Source organism: Mus musculus, chromosome 5 (genome assembly GCF_000001635.26).
Source record: "Mus musculus strain C57BL/6J chromosome 5, GRCm38.p6 C57BL/6J".
NCBI lineage: Eukaryota > Metazoa > Chordata > Mammalia > Rodentia > Muridae > Mus > Mus musculus.
This window is the reverse complement of record NC_000071.6, coordinates 92,161,811-92,181,549: the sequence shown is the minus strand read 5'-3', so window position 1 is coordinate 92,181,549 and position 19,739 is coordinate 92,161,811. Positions and strand designations below refer to the sequence as shown.

General features: G+C 41.6%; 1 protein-coding gene across 4 annotated transcripts in view; it reads right to left on the bottom strand.

Annotated features, from left to right (window-relative positions):
* Positions 1–19,739, bottom strand: part of Uso1 (USO1 vesicle docking factor) — a 64,892-nt gene that overhangs the window by 21,251 nt on the left and 23,902 nt on the right. For all 4 annotated transcript variants that reach the window (XM_006535141.4, XM_006535140.4, XM_017321009.2 and 1 more), the window contains exons 5-12: positions 14,919–15,019; positions 14,422–14,524; positions 14,217–14,272; positions 10,757–10,877; positions 7,446–7,624; positions 3,975–4,115; positions 920–1,008; positions 56–210 (exon numbers count right to left, since the gene is read on the bottom strand). In XM_006535141.4, coding sequence (XP_006535204.1) covers positions 56–210; positions 920–1,008; positions 3,975–4,115; positions 7,446–7,624; positions 10,757–10,877; positions 14,217–14,272; positions 14,422–14,524; positions 14,919–15,019 — 945 coding nt within the window. The remainder of the gene's footprint in view (positions 1–55; positions 211–919; positions 1,009–3,974; positions 4,116–7,445; positions 7,625–10,756; positions 10,878–14,216; positions 14,273–14,421; positions 14,525–14,918; positions 15,020–19,739) is intronic.

Here is a 19,739-nt window from a genome sequence, read left to right as displayed (position 1 = left end):
TTCTGATACAGTATTTAAACACAGCCTTTCTAAATGTTAGAATTGAATTACTTGCCATCAATAGTGGAAGGCAGAAGAGTGGCCACGATCTCTCCTTGTCCTTTCTCGTTTTTATACAGGAAGCACTGGAAACAGTAGAGCACGGCACATCGCAGCACAAACGGCTGCCGCTCGTTGACCATGGACATGAGCAGCACAACAATTGCCGGTCTGTCAGAGTGCAAGGGAAGAGTGAACAGAAGCGCAACCCACACACGTGAACCACTGGCCACTCACAAAGATGGAGGGGCGGCCAAGATTTGCCAACCGAAAGGCTGGTAGCTGAATCAAGCATTAAGTTCTAGAAGCATACAGTCTTAAATAGCAATATACTTTTACTATCGGACCATTTCCTAGCACACACTGGTCTTTAAGAACAGTAAGATGGGGCTGGAGAGATGGCTCAGTGGTTAAGAGCACTGACTGCTTCTCTGAAGGTCCTGAGTTCAAATCCCAGCAACCACATGGTGGCTCACAACCATCTGTAATGAGATCTGATGCCCTCTTCTGGTGTGTCTGAAGACAGCTACAGTGTACTCACATAAAATAAAATAAATAAATAAATCTTTAAAAAAAAAAAAAAAAAAAAAAAAAAGAACAGTAAGATGTGCTTGGAGAGATGGCTCAGAGGTTAAGAGCACGGACTGCTCTACCAGAGGTTCTGAGTTCAATTCCCAGCAACCACATGGTGGCTCACAACCATCTGTAATGGGATCCGATGTCCTCTTCTGGTGTGTCTGAAGAGAATGACAGTGTACTCACATACATAAAAATTAAAAAAAAAAAAAAAAAGGTAAAGAAAAAGAAAAGTAACGTGCCCGTGAGACCCACCACACCCAGACTCCGCTCCTGTGTCCGCCATGCATTTCCTGGTTCCTACCGTGGGGGATTTGAAGGTGCATTCACAGAAGCAAAGTAGTCTTGGTTTACTTGGCAGCCTCGGATAACCTCTGATACAGTATTTATGGTCTGTCAAGAAAGAAAAACAAAGGACCACATGGAGAGTAAGTTAAAAGTGAGAATCTGTTTTCCAAAGAAGAAAACGTTACAGCTTGCTTTTTGTTTTTGTTTGTTTCATTTGTTCTATCTAGACAGAGTTCCCTGTGTAGTCCTCCTGGCTGTCCTGAACTCACTCTGTAGATCAGCCTGGCCTTGAAATCACAGAGATCTGCCAGTGTCCTCCTCCCAAGTGCTAGGATATAAAGACGTGTGCCACCAACACCTGGCTAAAGCTATTCTTAGCTTCAGAGATTTGAGAACAGCAGAGAAGCGAACAAGGAAGAGCACTCACTCCTTTAGCTGAGGGGAGGGGGTGAGACCCATAAAGTCGTTTTCAGAAAACTAGAATTAAAGAAAGGATCCCAACATGTTCTGAAGAGAAACAGCGGGTTTCACTAAGGGAAAATTACAATTCAAACTGACCACTTTGAAGTTATTTCTTCAAAGTAATAACAGAATGTCCCGAAAGTTGAGTGACAGTGATTTCAATCCTGAGTTCCATACCTAGCCAAACAGTAATCCGGAAGGAAGGGAATAATATTTTCATGTATAAAACAACAACAACAAAACGCCTATTTTGGTGATAATCATCTTTTAGGAAACTTAGTAAAATGAGCTAAAGAATGGAGAAATAGAGGAAAGAAAGGAATTCAAATCAAGAGAGCGTGCAGGAGAGATCCCAGGAGAATGGCGGAAGGAAGTCCCAGGACCAGAGCTGAGCTACAGCTCAGATGGAGCAGGAGGATGGAGGGTGGGTTTCCAAGACTAGAGTGGGGCGTGCTGTGCTGAGCAGAGTATAGGATATACAGTTATACAGAGCTACACAATGAAAAAGAAGGCAGTCATGGCTCACGTGAGAGCTGGACACACACTATGTCCTCTCCCACCAGACACAGTACTGCTTGGCTGAGCAGGAGCAGTGCTGGTGTACACATTAATGCATAAGCCTCAGCCACGAGCAGTGGCTTGTGCCTGCAGCCTCAGCACTCAGAAAGCTGAGGCAGGAGTACTACCTGGAGTTCAAGGCTAGCCTGCCTCACAAATGTTGTATTTACATATAAATCCCATTAGTTTAAACATACATTCCATACAATCATCCTAGCACGCCAGGAAGAAGTGAAGGAAGAGAGTTGTGTGTTAGGGGGCCTGGGGGCTTGAGGGTTGACTTAAAGGAGAGACAAATGTGACTAAAACCAGCTGGTTTGTTCTAAAACCTTTGCTGTTATTTGCACTTTTAATGTGTATATATTAACTGACAAGTTATAACTTACTTAAAATTTTATTACATTTATTTGTTTGTTTATGCCTGCATGCATGTGCCATGATGCATATATGGAGATCACACGACAACTTGTGGGACAGGGTTCTCTCTGTCCTTGGGATCCAATTTATCTCCAAGGTTTGGCAGTAGCATCTTTACTGATGCTTCTTGCCAGCCCAATAAAAATAATTCAAAGTATCTATATTTCTGTGAACTTACTTCATTATTCCTATAGATAAGAAACAAAAAATGCCATAAATTAGAGGCAAAAATTTACTATTCTGTGAGTCTTCCTGTTGAGAGGGAGACTAAATAAATTTGTTCTTAAGATTAATCCTGTAGGGGCTGGTGAGATGGCTCAGCGGTTAAGAGCACTGACTGCTCTTCCGAAGGTGCTGAGGCAACCACATGGTGGCTCACAACCATCTGTAATGAGATCTGACAACCTTTTCTGGTGAGTTTGAAGACAGCTACAGTGTACTTACATATAATAAATAAATAAATAAATAAATAAATAAATAAATAAATATTCAAAGCAAAAACAAAAAAACACCAGGATCAGCCAGGCGTGATGGCGCATGCCTTTAATCCCACACTTGGGAGGCAGAGGCAGGCAGGTGGATTTCTAAATTCAAGGCCAACCTAGTCTACAAAGTGAGTTCCAGGACAGCCAGAGCTACACTTGAAAAACCAAAAAAAAACAAAAACAAAAACAAAAACAAAAGATTTAACCTGTAAATTGCTCCTGTAATGGTCTGAAATAACTCAAGGTGGTTTGCTACTCTCTTGATTCCAAAAATGCCATAAAATCATGCAAATCAAGAGGTTCAAATCTTTGTGTTCATTTTTAAGAACACTGTCGAAGGTGCACAGGCCATAGGATATGCCTTTCTTTTCTTTTATTTCTTTTTTTTTGAAATTTTAAAAAAGATTTGTTTATTATGTATACAACATTCTGTCTCCATGTATACCTGCAGGCCAGAAGAGGGTACCAGATTTCATTACAGATTGTGATGAGCCACCAAGTGGTTGCTGGGAATTGAACTTAGGACCTCTGAAAGAACAGCCAGTGCTCCTAACCTTTGAGCCATATCTCCAGCCCCTGGAGTATGCCTTTCTGAAAAGCCACCGGGTACCTGAAAGATGTCACTTTAGAAAAGTCATGTTTGGGGCTGGAGAGATGGCTCAGCGGTTAAGAGCACCGACTGCTCTTCCAAAGGTCCTAAGTTCAATTCCCAGCAACCACATGGTGGCTCACAACCATCCATAACAAGATCTGACTCCATCTTTTGGAGTGTCTGAAGATATCTACAGTGTAACTTACATATAATAAATAAATAAATCTTAAAAAAAAAAAAGAAAGAAAAGAAAAGTCATGTTTGGAGGGAGGAAAGGAAAGGGGAAAATAAGATTACAATATTATAATTTCAAGAACTATGTATTTCAGTTAAATATTTCCAATAAAATTAATGAAGAACATTTCCAGATGATGAGCTAAGGTTAACATTGAATATTATGAAACTTGAGGAAAGACTATGTCTTTTAGAACTAACACTGTCATTATTATGCAGTGAGTGAGGAAGTTATCAGAAAAATGGCTAGCTATCATATTTTTCCTCTGCTAATGCCTAGTTCCAAGGAGTCCCAATTTCTCCAGAGTGGCCTTTTCATTTACCTCTGTCAGGATATCAGCAGGAATCCCAGTAGCCATCAGGATAGTGCAAAGCTGCTGGAGTAGCCCACACTGGAACATGGCCTTCTGGCAGCTACTGGTAGCACCGGGAGGGTTGGTGGGAGATACCAGTACCCGCACAAGCTGTGAAGAGAATACAATTTGTCTTTAAAGATTTGTAGAAGGGCATGGCGGAGCACACCTGCAATCCTAGCACACGGTGGTGGAGGCAGGAGGAGTAGGAGTCCGAGCCTACTTGGACGAGGCCGTCTCAGTATGATCCATAAAGGCTGAGACAAAGCTGATGCGTGCGAACAAAGCCGCCTGTGTGGAGCTCTCCCTTACGTGCTCATCAGAGCTAAGTGCCGTCCCTTCTTACTCTACGGCACCAGTGAGAGTACACAAGACATTCTGCTGCCTGCTTAACGTTAGCCCACTCAGGTGATCTGAACTCTTACAGTAGCATCTGCCTTAGTCGTTTCTGTACTCAAATAATAAACACAGTATTTACAAAATAAGGCTTATTCAATACAAAACTGAATTAAGATACAGGATGGCAAGCTTCTCTGAGAAGTATTAGTATGATCTAATAGCAGAATGAGTCTAAAAGCAGCCTAGCCTGAATTATGATGAATTCCACTAACACTGCAAATAAAGAGAGGCTACAGCTAACAGCTGGAGGCCTGACAGAAGACTCATGCACTGGGTGGGCGCTGGTCTCATTAACCAAATCCCTATGATTCCATGATTACTCTGAAGCTGAACACGAAATTTCAGAAACAACTAATTAGGCCCAGTTAAATCTTCAAAATATCCTAAGATATGGCTTATATTATACAAACTAGCCATGTTTTATATCCAAAAATAGTGTATACATAATACAGTACTGATGATAATACTTAGGTAATGAAAGTGCTGGACCAGTGTCATCCATGACTTTATAGTACAGAAATAACCGACTAAAACAACTGTATCACTGGAGCCGGGCCATGGCAGAGATTCTGTTTCCTGACAGAGAGGACTTTGGAGAGGGCAGAGTAAAGCAGCTTTGAAAAGTGATGTTTCCTTAGGTGTGGTATAGCACACCTTCCCAGCACTCAGGATGCAAAGTCAGGCCAGGGCCTCACAGCGACCGTACCTCCAAACAAAGACTAAAAAATGAGGCCTAACTTAGAGGAAGATCTCTGACCTCCTTCTCCCGAGGATAATTTCAGTTTTCAATGGTTGAGGAATACTACAGGATTCATGTATCCAAATAGAAGCAACAACACACTTCCATTCAGAGCTAACGGAGAATCTGAGAGATAAGCAAACCTAACTACAACTGCAGAGAGAGTCTGCAGCCACTCTAACAACATCAACTGTGGCTACAAAGTCAGAAGTCAACCTCTCCATCTCTGACGTAGAGAAAATCATAAGATGAATGGATCTCATTTCCTTTTCTGCAGACTTCATAGTCTTCACTAAGCATAAGAAAGGGATATTTTCAGTAAGGGAGGCAAAACAGGTTTAGCCATTTTTTAAAAGATTTATTTATTTATTTTATGTATATGAGTACACTGTAGCTGTACAGATGGTTGTGAGCCATCATGTGGTTATTGGGAATTGAACTTCTGCTCTGCTTGCTCAGCCCAAAGATTTATTTATTATCAAATGTAAGTACACTGTAGCTGTCTTCAGACATACCAGAAGAGAGCACCAGATCTCATTATAAATAGTCTTGAGCCACCATGTGGTTGCTGGGATTTGAACTCAGGACCTTCGGACCCATTTTTTTTTTAAGCAAAGAACCCTGCAGTGGGGGCTGGAGAGATGGCTCAGCGGTTAAGAGCACTGACTGCTCTTCCAGAGGTCCTGAGTTCAAATCCCAGCAACCACATGGTGGCTCACAACCATCTATAATGGGATCCAATGTCCTCTTCTGGTGTGTCTGAAGACAGCTACAGTGTACTCATATATATAAAATAAATAAGTATTTAAAAAAACAAAACCCTGCAATGAGCCTACATATACCTATAGTATATAACACATAGTTTAGAATATACACATATGTAGTGTATGCATAATACATAGAACTATAATATTGCATTTCTGTTTACATGATATACTACATTAATTTTTTGGACAGTGATATACTTTTTAAACTGACACTTTCTTCAAAAACTAACTAACACTCTCTCTCTCTCTCTCTCTCTCTCTCTCTCTCTCTTTCTCTCTCTCTCAGTGTTATGTAAACTGAGAATAATAGGACCTATGTCAGAGAGGGATGATGTTAAGATAAATTATCCTTCAAACTTTATTTATTTTTCAAATGTTTTCTTGGTTCTGAGGACCCAACCCAGAGCTTTGTGCTTCCTAGGCAAGTTCTCTACCTCTGAGTTAATCCCCAAGCCCTATTTTATTCTATGGGGAAAGAGGGAGGGGGAGGAGGGAGGAGTCTGAATGATGGGCCATGTGTGTGTTGGTGTGTGAAGAGGTCAGAAAAGGACGTCTGATCCCTTGAAACTGGAATTACAAACAGATGGAGCCTCCAAATACAAATAATGGAGCCAAGCCTGGCTCTTCTGGAAGAGCAGCAAGTGTTTTTAACCACTGAGTCATCTCTCCAGCCCCTCAAAATCTTGTTTACATGGTACTCTAAGTCATACCATAGATGCACTGCTCCAGGTCCAAAGGACTCCAAGCCGACCTAAGACACATACATGTCCACATCAGTGTCTACTGCATTCACAACAGCTAAGTTACAGAACCAACACGGGCTCCAACAAGAGTTTATGGTAGTCGTGACTACATGTTGACTCCAGGTCCAGGATCTCCAACACTCTACTCTGGCCTTCGTGGGTACCACGCATACGTGGCATACATTCACCCAGATACATATAGATATAAATGAAAATAAAATAAATATTTAAAACAAAAGGTCGTTTGCAGGAAAGCAAATGCAACTAGAGAGAATCCTACTAAATGAACAGGCCAGTCACAGAAAAAACAAATGTCATCACTTTTTGCCATCTGTGGTTTTTAGATTTTTACATAAATCCTGAGGCATGTGTAAGTATGGATGACATAGAAACAGGAGAACTGAGGGGAGAGGTGAAGAAGGGAGAGTGGGGCAGTATAGGGCACGCATGTGATTGATATTTAATATATACTTTTTCCAAATGTCCTTATGGCAGCCAGTGGGAAAGAGCACCTAATAACCTGAGTTTGATGAAAATGAAATAAAATTACCCTACATGGTGGCCCGCCACACACATGACGTGTGTGACATACATGCTCAAGCACAGACACTAACATATAATAAATGTAACGAATGCCCTTATATACCACAGTAGACTCACTGAGTCTATACTGGGGCTTTTTACTGCCTCTAAAAACAACTGAAAACCCTGGGTTGAAAACTGAAGCAATTTAACTTTTGTGGGAAGAATCCCTGACAAGATGCTTTCAGCATGATGTCTGAGGAGCGCATACCTGGAGCATTAAATGTAGATTGGTCACTTTCTGTGCTGACCAACCAGAGTTTTCCTCTCCAACTTCAAACCAAGGTTTCATGCGTTGAATATAAGAGCCTTCTTTAAAAAAGTTTTGATTGGAATTGTTGGTTTTTAACAAGTTTTGAAGTAAAATCAAACAATCTTCCACTACTATACCTGGGGAAAGAACATAAAAAGGAGGCATTGAGGCTGGCAACATCTGACAAAACTCAACCAGTGTCCTCAAGTGTCCATTTCCACAGTCAGTCAGCATGGCCCAGCCTGTTCTGAGCTGCCACCTTGTGCCTGAGTCTGCACTCTTTCTCAGTCACTACAGTAGCCACCTTTCATATTCACATGCAAACTGAGATAGCAGGTTTTCAGTGGTGATGATCAAGACCCCGTGATTAGGTTAGACTGCTTCTAGAAGCTTGTCCTCTCCACTAGACTGTAATGCACAAGCACATGAGTTTGTCAATGTCCTACTTAACTCTGCAGTCCTGGCAGACACAAGAACAGAGACTTCAGCTATATACAAAGTAGCAAAGCACTAAACATTTACTGCCTGACCATCTATCAGTCCTTACCCATCTGACAGTGTCTGCCTCTTCTCTGAAAGTCCTCTCCTTCATGTCCCTGTCCTCCCGCTTCATTCTTCTTCTATGTCTTTAATTACAAACATCACTGTCCTGGGCAGTTTCACCCACACTACACCTTCTGTTATCATCACAATGAAATCCTTCCCATTGACCTCTAAGTCTAGACCAACCACCAGCTCCCACTTCCTCTGAGTACAGTGCTCAAAGCACTCATAGCTCTAGGTCCAAGTACGCACACTTTTAGTCTTACAAGATTTATGTTCAGTGGGGTGAATCACTCGCTGACAACCCTGATGACCTGAGTTCAATCCCCAAGACTCTCATGGTGGAAGGAGAGCGACAACTGCAAACTGTCTTCTGGTCCCTACACACTAAATTAAAAAATGTGAAAAGCAATCTAAATAACTGCTTATAGTTACAGAAAACAGGATACTATCGCTCCTACCTTCTACCCTCCCCTAAATCCCCTCATTGTCATCCTGCTCTAGTGTGGTGCGTTTGTTACAAAGGATGATCTAACACGGAAGATCACAGTTCACTCTCACCCTGCAAAGCACTGAGTTCTGACAAATATAGAATCTGTGTATTTACCAGTATAGTACCAAACAGAATAGTCTCATCACTCCAAACCCCCCTACCTATCCCGTCCCTATCCAAACCCCCAATAGCTGCAAACACTTTGTCCTGCCTCTGCAGTCTCTTCTTAGAAAGCTGCGTCAGGGCATCACTCAGCAGCACGTGCTCAGGCTTCCCGTCGCCCCTCTGTAGCTTGGCCATTCCTCTCACCGCTGAGCAGTGTCTCATCTTAGGAACCCATTAGCGTGTACCCATTCACCTCCTCAGGACATCCTGGTTGCTTCCACGTTTTAGCAATGTGAATAAAGCAGCTATGAACATTCAAGCATCATTTTTTGTGTGGATATAGGTTTTAATGTAATCTGGATAAATATGAAACGGTAATACTATTAGACCTCGCCGTAGGATGTTTAGCTTTGTAAGACATTGCAGTGCCTTCCACACGGCTGCGCCCAACGCATTCCTGTCTGTCCATCCCCTCAGCAGCATCTAGTAGAGTTGGTGGTGTGGATTTCCCTGTTGCATTGCTATGTAGTGGCGTCTCACTGCTCCTATTACAACTGCCTAATCATGTAATGTTGAGCATTTATTTGAATGCTACTGCAAACTATGGTATCTGCTTTACTGAAGAGTGTGTTCAGACCTTTTGCCTATTTTTTAATTTGCTTTTTCTTTTTTACTATTAAATTTTTAAGTCTTTTTTCAGATATAAGTTTTAGAATATTTTTCTCGCAGTCCATGCCACTACCACATTCTCCTAACAGTATCTTTTGTAGAATACAACTTTCCAATGTTAATAAAGTCCCATTCATCAGCTTTTCCTCCTAAGGCCCATGATTTTGGAACCATTATCTAAGAACCTGCTGCTTTGTTTGCAAACTTAACCATGCTATTTCCAATGGTTATTTACTAAGTATATAAATTGACATAATAAAGGTTTGAAAACATAAGAATTTTATGAAAACTATTTTTTTGTTTGCTTTGAGGCAGGGTCTCTAACGTGTAGCTGGAACTTGCTCTGTAGACCAGGCTGTCCTCACTCACAGAGATCTACTTACCTCTGCCCAGAGTGCTGGTATACCACCACACCTGGTTCAACTAAAATCTTTAACCTCAAAGGAAAGCAAGCTTGGCTCCAGAATGGTCAACTTTTCTGCTTTATTCCTCCTGAGACTTTTAAGCTGTCAACCAAACAACTTCCTCTCTCTTTAGCGCTTTCTCTTCTAACCTGTCTTCAGGACGAACACCTGTAATCCCAGCAGCTGGAGGCCAAGGCAAAATGATCACAAATTGATGCCAACTAGAGCCACCGATAACATATTGATAGCGTTGAAATGTTTGAGATCAAGTTTGCTCCTGCCTTAAGTTCCTCCATGCTGTAAAGAACAGCTGTGCCTTGTCCCAAGAGACTTCATTTTAAAGCAGCGTTGGACTCAGTTTTGAGGCTGGAAGGGGACGCTGCCCCCAAGAGACAGGTGAACAGCATCAGCTTTGTAAGTCTACCACGAGGCACAGACTAGTCCCTGGAGCAGCTGTGACTTCTGCAGCTCTCTGAGAAGCTCAGCTTGGCTGATTTTCATGTGCATACAGACTCTGTGCTCTCTCCCTTTCCCTGGCCTCCGAGACCTCTAACTCTGCTGTCGTCCCTTAGCTCTTGTAGTCTACACATTTACTGAGTCTATACATTTATGTTCTGTATGATCTGTGAGTTAATATTAGTAATTAGAACTTCAATAAAAGAACCTCCTTGGCAGAGTGGGAGCATCTGGAAGTTGCTGCCTCTGAAATGACAATGCCCTGGCAGTTGTCATCAATACATTCTGACTCTGAAGACGTGAATGTGCTCATCTGTCTCTGACACAGTGCACTCACAAGGCGAACAGACTCCTGCCTTTCTTCTCTACCTAGCTGTTCACAGCTCTTCATTTCCTCTACTGGGGAGATAATTTGCTAAGGACTCCTGTCGCACTGACATTTCCAGGTCCCCTCCCTGGAAAAGACTGGAATCTGTGAAAATCTGAGTTTCACACGGACATTTGATCCCGGGAATCGATTCGGCTGGGAAGAGGGGCGTGTGTGCTGCTGTAAGACATGGTGAGTGACTACACAGCAGTCTGCACGGTCTCACTCTTACCTCCGTCACTGTTCCCCTCCTCTGTAATAATGTCCAGCAGTCGCTCAAAAGCATTTTCAAAAGCAACAATTTTCTGGATTGCTCCATTGCTCCTTGTTAATGCCTGCAGTAGTAAGACGCCCTTATAGAAAAGAAAGGTGGCATTCAGTTGAGTATGAAATTTATTGGACTCCCAAAAATTACTTTAAAATCATAGAATCCTACAGTAAACAGGGCTTTACAAATCCACCTGCTTTGCTCTCTATATACAGAAGGACATAGACGGCAGAGACGGTTCAGCTCCCCTGACGGTCATAGGTCACATAGGAACAGGACCTTGGCAAGAGTTACATCTAACAAGTTTCTTCTTAGCTACATACAGTAAGAACACAATTCTCACTCTTATCTGTCACCATGTAATTTCCACAAGCCGAGAAGGATTATAAAGTTCTCATATTTACTCTTCTCAAAATGATGATATAAATCATGAAATACCACCACCACATTTTAACAGAATTTCTACAGAGTTCAGGATACCTTGAAAATCAGGCTCCCAAATTCCTACAATTTGATTTTAAATCAGCAAAAACAAGAAATGGAAATTCACACCCTGTAAGAAAGTTTGCAGAAGGTTCGTGTAGCATGGTTTTTCTCCCACAGTCTTTTCCGGCCTGTGGCTGGCAAAAATGGCTCCCACAAAGAAGGGTGGCAAGAAGACTGGATGTCCTGCCACCAAAAAGGTGTGATCCAGGAGTGCACCACTGACATTCCCAGGCAGTCACAGAGTAGGCCTCAAGAAGCATGCCACAGGCACCCGAAATCTGGATGTGTCATGGAGGAGATGGGGCTCCAGGTGTGTGTAGGGAGCCTCCAGATGCACATGGGGACTGTGCACAGATAACAACTAAGCTGTCTGGGCCAAAGGAATAAGAAATATCCCATAGTGTGTCATGATAACCTATGACCCTGTTTACACATTTCAAAATCTAGTCAGTGTGGATGAAACCTAAGCTCTGAATGTCAGATAAACCTACAGAACAGATAAACAAACAAACAAACAAACAAAGGTTAACTAAGTCTGTGCCCTGGCTTTCAGTTTTTTTCAGTGTATTGAGCTGTTTATATAGCTTTGGCACTTATCACTTAAAAAGCTTACATTACTCCTTATTACTCGTCTCTCTGTGTATAGTGTTTTGCCTGTGTGTATGCCTGTACACCACTTGCAAGCCTAGTGCCTGTGGAGGCCATGAGAGGGCACAGGATCCCTGGAACTGGGGTTACAGACAGCTGAGAGCTAACACGCGGGTGCTGGGGATGAATCCAGCTCCTCTGGGAGAGCAGCCATGCTCTGCCCTGCTCAGCCACCGCTCCAGCCCTACTCCTCACTTCCTACTTCAGCATCTATCACTCAGCCAGTCCTTCTGAGCCGCTCAGTGACCACAGATAAAAGAGACAATAAATACATGAAGGGGAAAAGCACAGCCGCCGCTTTCAGAGGCTTGCCACACAGGGATGGGAGTGCCACGGTGGCAGGTGGCAGCTAAGCGTCTGTACAAGGTTAAGAAGGCTGTCAACTCGCTGGCCTCATCTCACCCCTTCCCCGGATTTTCAAATTTTAATACTAACATGAAAGAAAGGTAAAATAAAATTTAAATGTCAAATCTGCCAACATAATGGTGCCAACTTGAATTTTAACTGCCTAAAAGGAAAAAGAAAGGTTTACACAAGTCATACAAACTCTGAGTCTCATAAAGTGGACAGAAGCTAAATGCCCTACTTACTAGTTGTATGACTTTAAGCAAAGTGCACAAATTCCATGTCTCAGAATACTTATCTGCAAAGTAGAATAACAGTATCTCGGATCCCTCTGCCACACTATTCCCATGGAACACTCTATACACACTAGACTGGCCTCAAACTCCCGCAGATCCCCTGCTTCTGTCCCCAGAGTGCTGGGGGCTAAAGGCATGTTCTACCACACCTAGATGTCATGCCATTTAGAAGGCGGGAAAACAGCACCTACAGGGTTTACCTGTTTTCAATATCAACATTTATTAGTAGTTTATTTTCCTCTTACTTTGCTGATAGGTTAGCTGAAACTAAAAAAAAAAAAAAACCTATAAAACATATAAAACTAAGATATCAGAGGTTACAACAAAAATAAAACTTAAGCTCCATTAATAAAATTAATAAAAGAAAACATGGACAATCATTTCATCTGCTTCAAATAAAAACCGAGGCAAAAAGTTAGAAGAAAGAGCCAAGAGCTAAAGAAAATAGACTGAACACATGGTGGGGTGGGACAGCAGGGGGTGCTGGGTGGGACAGATCAAAGTACCTGATAAGCTTGCATGAAAATGTAATCATTTTAATTTGTACAAAGAGTATATATGCTCTAGGAAAGAAATGAAAGAACCGAGGTAGGCATTTGTAAAAACAAATGTAAAATAATTTAAATATAAAATAAAGATTTGTTTCTGTAAGTTATATTGTTATAGCATTTTACTATCTATAATATTGCTTTGCCATAGATACTACAACATTTAAAACTTTCAGATTTTTGTTCTGTTTTTTTGTTTTTCGAGACAGGGTTTCTCTGTGTAGTCCTGGCTGTCCTGGAACTCACTCTGTAGACCAGGCTGGCCTCAACTCAGAAATCTACCTGCCTCTGCCTCCCGAGTGCTGGGATTAAAGGCGTGCACCACCACGCCCAGCTTTATTTTTATCTTAGGTGCACGAGCGCTTCTTTGATTCTATGTATGTGCACTATGTACGTGGCTGGTGCCTGCTGAGAGCAGAAGAGGGGTTGGATGTCCTAGAACTGGACTTACAGAGAGTTGTGAGCTGCCAGGTGGTACTGGGAACTGAGCAGCAAGCACTCCTAGCTTCAGAGCCGCCATCTCTCTAGCCTCACAAAAACCAAGTTTTAAATGTGAAGTTAGAACATGTATTACATGGATCACAGGTCGAGGGTTTGGTTTGGTTCTGTTTCTGCTTTGCATTAACCTGTTACAAAGTTCAAAATCATAAGCAAGGATCCAAGAAAGTATCAGAATAGAGAATGACTACAGAAGAGTGACAGTCTGCATAAAGAGATTATCAATGAAAATCCTCTGCACACATATTCAATGAAATAAGGAAGAGGAAGCCACGTGCACCGTATTGTAAACTTATACCGTTTCATGTCTCAGAATGTTTACTGTAGGAAGAAAGACAATTTCTGAGGTAGAATTCTATGTCAACATTTCAGAAGACCATGGAAGAAAGCCTAAACATACAGAAGTAGTAAATTTGAATAACAAAGTGGTTTGTCTAACTAAATACTTGCTAAGCACAAGACGAAGAAGTAATACGCCTCACACGTGAGTTTAAAAGTTGGCCAACATCCACCTTTCCCAAAGGCACTTTCCGTAACTCATGAAGGTATATTCGCAAAAAGGGAAAATAAGCATCAAGCTCTCTCCTTTCCAAATCAACTTACATCGTTGCGTATAATTTCTCTGGAATCTGCTAGTAAGTCCATTAATCTTGAAACACCTAGAACATACAACCATAAGAACAGAAACATCATTACAGGCAAACCAAACACACGAATGGTGATTTAAGTTACAATTTACCAGGTCACTGCTTCAGTCCTGGCAGCGACCCTTACTTTGGCCTCAGAGCTCCTCAGGGGAGCCGCTTACCCATGGGGCTGACTAGGATGATCTGCTGCACGGGAGGCCCTAGCTGCTTTAAAAGAGAAGTCAGGAGTCTCACGCCAGGCCAACGGACGTGGAAATCAAACTCCTGCAATGGAAGAATTTCAGCTGTTTAGCAACTAGAATTGCTATTTTCAAGGAAAACATTGTTTTCAACTAATAGTGCAATAAGAAACTACAAGAGAAAAACAGAATTTCAGTGAACTTTAAAAATGAATTTTAAGAAATGAAAAGTTAATGTTAATTGAGTAAACTCACTAAAATGTTAATGATAAATACTTTGTAAAACTAGAAATAGGATGCTATTATTTTAATAGATCACTTATTTTCTCTATCGAGTATGTGAATCCTTCCCATGCATTCAAAAGCATGCTATAGAGCAAACTTCCCTCACTCCCTGGTCAAGTGTGCAGGAAGTACCACCCACAAAGGCAAGGAAAGCAGCCGATTAGCGTGACAGGATGGCAAGGAGCCCTATTTACCTCCAACAAAGATAACAGGAGAGTGACATTTTCTGGCTGCTTAATGAAAATTTCTGTAAACTGGCTTCCCAAATCCTCACTCTGTCTTGTAGAATTTTCTTCTGTAATATTCAAAGAACAAAGTACTTCAACATGATGCTATGTTAAAGTGTCCTTTCACTGACGAGTTAAACAGAAATGGTAATTTTCCTGGAATATAAACAATTCAACAGTACGGCTGGGATCAGTAATGCAATTAAGATTGAAACTGTATTTGTAAACTCACTTTCAAGGTCAGTTGGGCATCACATTTCCGTAAAAACGTAAGGCTAAACTTTTATTAGGATAAGACGTTTGTTTAGGGCAACAGAAATATTGTCTTGATTGTGGTAGAGGTTATATGATTTTGTTTTTCAGTGCAGGGGTTTGGACTCAGGGCTTGCTTTATGGCAGGAAAGCGCTTAACCACAGTGCCACATCCCATCAACCACTACTGAACTCTTTTGTTGAAACTTGTAAGACTATACAACGTCTATGAGCAAACTGTATTTTACGTTAATTATACTCCAAGTCAGTACACCTCAAAATGGCAGTCTCTGCTGATTTGTACCTATCAGTACAGTTTGATTATAAAATTAAGTCAATCACCTTCAGATCAACCAGTATTGTTTTTATATAGAACCTAGACAAGTATTTGGCCATAGAAGCAGAATTAAACACTGAATTTCTTTACAATGTTAGGTATAAAATGATTAAAATTGCACAGGCCTAAGTGGCAGTGGTGCCTGTACTCCCGGCACTCATGGGGCTAAGGCAAGATGATGGCCTTGAGTTTGTCACAGCAACTGAATGAAACTAGAACAAAAATTAATACTAGGAGTGGGGTGCTGGAATAAAGCTAACCGTGTGGCTTTTGTGCCTTTTGTTGGAGGACTGTGGAGGTTCTGGAACTCTGAGTTAGAAAAGTCATCCAACACTCAACAAGGCATTCATTCTTGAGGAAGCTTGAAAGAAACACAGACAATGGAGGCCTGGCTTATGGGGTTTCAAAGAGGAGCAAAGACTCCTGGGTTCAGTTCCTAGCACCCAGACGGTGGCCTAAACTATCCATAACTCCAGAGCCCAAGTTTGAGGGACCCGATGTACTCTTCTCACCTGCATGGACATCAGGGGAACACATGGTAGGCATGCAAGCATGCAGGCAAAACATTCATTCAGATATAATACATATACTCCCCCCAAGAAAAAAGAACCTGTGTATACTTACTGGTCTGTTGGGACTGAAGAATTAGCTATGATTAGCTACAGATAGGTTCACTGGGGCAATGGGATGCTAACTGGCTACGGCTGAAAAGTCAGCTGCAATTGGTAAGAGATCTGCTTCACTAAGGAGAAATCTCTGTGCTTCACTGGGACAACAGCAAAGTCTTTCCCTAGGGTTATACACAGAACCTGTGGTCCAAGGGGGCCAAGCCTGTATCTCAAGCTGACACTTGAACTCAGCAAGGTCTAAGAGTGCCTTTGTGGTACTGGTTTTGAAGGCTCGATAGGTGAAAGATGGGAGTGGGGTTGGAGGAGTGTCTTAGAGAGCAGCTGAAACCTGGCACTGTGAGGAGAGGTCAAGAGAGTCCCTGGTGAAGGTGTAGCCTCAGTGACAGGAGAGCTCAGCCCCCATGCTTGGCACTAATCCCTGAGCAGGCAGTCCTGGGGTGTATCAGAAAGCTGGCCAAGTACAAGCCTGCGAGTAGCCAGTAAGGCATATTCCTCCATGATTTCCGCTTCAACTTCCTACCCTGACTTCCTTCAACAATAGACTGTGAGATGGAAGTGAAGGCCAAATAAACCCTTTAATCCCCAAAGTTGCTTCTGATCATGGTGTTTGTTATAGTAGAATAAAACATACACAAATGCTAAATTATTTAAAAGTTCGTAGAAATGGACCTAATCAAATTTCAGTAGTCCTGAATTAGAAGCAACTCAATATCCACCCACTAAGAGAAAGGACTTAAAGAGTTGCATATTAGGGCTGCAGAGACGGTTCATTGGTTAAGAGCACTAGCTCATGAATTCAATTCCAAGCATGCACATGTGGGCTCAGAAATGTCTCAACTCCAGCTCCAAGGCATCCTATGCCCTTTTCTGGCCTCTGTAAACACCAGGCGTAAGTGATATATAGACATACATGCAGGCAAAAAACGCATACACATTTAAAAACAAAGAAACAAACAACTAAGTAAACTAGTTAAAGAAAACAGGAAAAAAGTACTAATTTGATAAAGTCACTGTATAATGTTTTTGTTAAGTTACAGTGTAAGTAAGTGCTCTGCCTGCATGTATGCATGCATATGTGTGCCTTGAAACTAGAGTAATGGATGGCTGTGAACAGTCATGTGAGCACTGGGAACCAAATCTGGGTCCTCCACAAAAGTAACAAATGCTCTTAACCCCTGCTCTAGCCCCTACATTTTTTTTTTTTAAGATTTATTTTTTGTTATATGTAAGTACACTGTAGCTGTCTTCAGACACACCAGAAGAGGGCATCAGATCTCATTACAGATGCTTGTGAGCCACCATGTGGTTGCTTGGATTTGAACTCAGGACCTTAGGAAGAGCAGTCAGTGCTCTTAACTGCTGAGCCATCTCATCAGCACCCCCTATATTTTTTTAATGTTGAAATATTTTTATGTAGTTAATTACAAATAACTAATGTATAGTTTTAGCCTTGGTAAGTTTTTCAAAATAGTGTTCAGTGGAGCATGGTGATATGCATCTGGTGAAGCAAGGTGTGTCTGACAAAGGGTTAGCAGCTCCTCACCACTTACCTTCCTCGTGGGAATTTGCAGGCCTCTTTATTTATCTACTTTAGACTTATATGCATACATAAATATCTATCTATATGTAGAGATAGATAGATATATAAAAAGGGGGGAGGTTAATTCAATACTTGCACCAAAAATAAGAGAATAACCTATCAAGAAACATTTTTATGACATTATGATTTATTGTTACCTATAGTATATAAAATACTGTAGCTTATGACTATTTTGGCTATTTTGAGCTGAGCTAGTGGGACACAACTTGATCTAAGACTTCTGTCCTCGCTCGGGTTGCTGCCGCCATGAAAAATCACTATGACCACAGTAACTGAGGAGAAAGGGGTCATTTTAGCTTTAAATTGTCGTCCAGCATGAATGTAAGTCAAGGCAGGAATTCAAGGCAAGAACCTGGAAGCAGGAACTGAAGCAGAGTCCATGACAGACCACTGTTTACTGGCTTGCTCAACCTGCTTTCTTTTTTGGTTTTTTGAGACAGGGTTTCTCTGTGTCTGTGTAGCCCTAGCTGTCCTGGAACTCACTTTGTAGACCAGGCTGGCCTTGAACTCAGAAATCGGCCTGCCTCTGCCTCCCGAGTGCTGGGATTAAAGGCGTGTGCCACCACTCCCGGCCTCAACGTGCTTTCTTATACAACCAGGATCGCCTGCCCGGGAATGGGACCTACAATGGCTGGGCTCTCCCACACCAATCACCAAGCAGGAATTATACCAATCACTCACACTCTTGCCCTTAGGCCAAGTTATGGAGCCATTTTCTCAATTAAGTTCACTCTTCCTAGCTAGGTCTAGGATTGCATCAACTTGACAAAAACAACCAAGGCAACCATCAATTTTAAAAAGTCACAGTCCTAAGGCAGTACTTCCAAACTTTAACGGTCTATTTGTTTTTATTTTATGTGCATAGGTATTTTCTCTGCATGTATGTGTGAGCACCACATGCATACAGTGCCTGCAGAGGCCAAAAGAGAGTATAAGATCCCCTGGGACTAGAGTTACAGAAGGCCGTAAGCCACCATTTGGGGGCTGAGAATGAGCCTGACGTCCTCTGGAAGAGCAGCCAGTGTTCTGAAGCACTGAGCCATCTCTCCAGCGCCAGCACTTCTATGCTTTAATGCAGTGCTTTCAAACTAACTAAGTAATAGCACACAACGTTTTCAGTGGTACAGTAAGGTAAAACTGTTAAAACTATTCAATTATTCATATTTAAAGTTATCAAGAAAACTACACTCATAAGAAATTTTTATCTAGCTGGACGTGGTGGTGCTCTTGAGAGGCAGAGGCAGAGGCAGGCAGATATATGAGTGCTAGGCCAGCCAGGTCTACATAGTAAGTTCCAGGACAGCCAGAGCTATATAGAAAGACGCTGCCTCACCAAAACAGAACAAAATCTAGTATACATATAGGCAAAAGCATGAGACGAACCATCTTGTTGATCTGGTATACTTATATCATAGCTGAGCTTCTCTCTGTAATCTTAGCTTAAAGTATTATGGGCAAATTTCTCTAACCTGTAAAAATAAGTATTTCCTAATGTAAGTGGGGAAAATGATCTATTGTTATAGCAAAGACTAATCTTTAAGGATTTTTGTGGTGTGTGTGTGTGTGTGTACATAAATTTATATTTAAATACATACACATACTTCATATATACAATAAAACATACATACATACCCTACCACTTTCCAGATCTATTTATAGAACTGTCTTCTAACTAAATTCATACAAATATATTTGTTCTTAAAGTATATTTGTAGATGTATGTTTTCTAGAGGTATAAAAAACACTATGTTATAAAACACTATGGGACCTTTGAAAGAATTCCCTATCAAGTTCACAATCTAAAGGATTGCTGTATAAAAAGCAGAACATGGAGGCATATGCCTGCAATTTTAGCACACAAAAGGCAGAGATGGGAGATTAACTACAAGTTCTAGGCCAGGCTGGTCTATACAAGAGAATACATATTCTCTGAACTGAGTAATTTCCAGCTCACTCATAAGTAAATATGT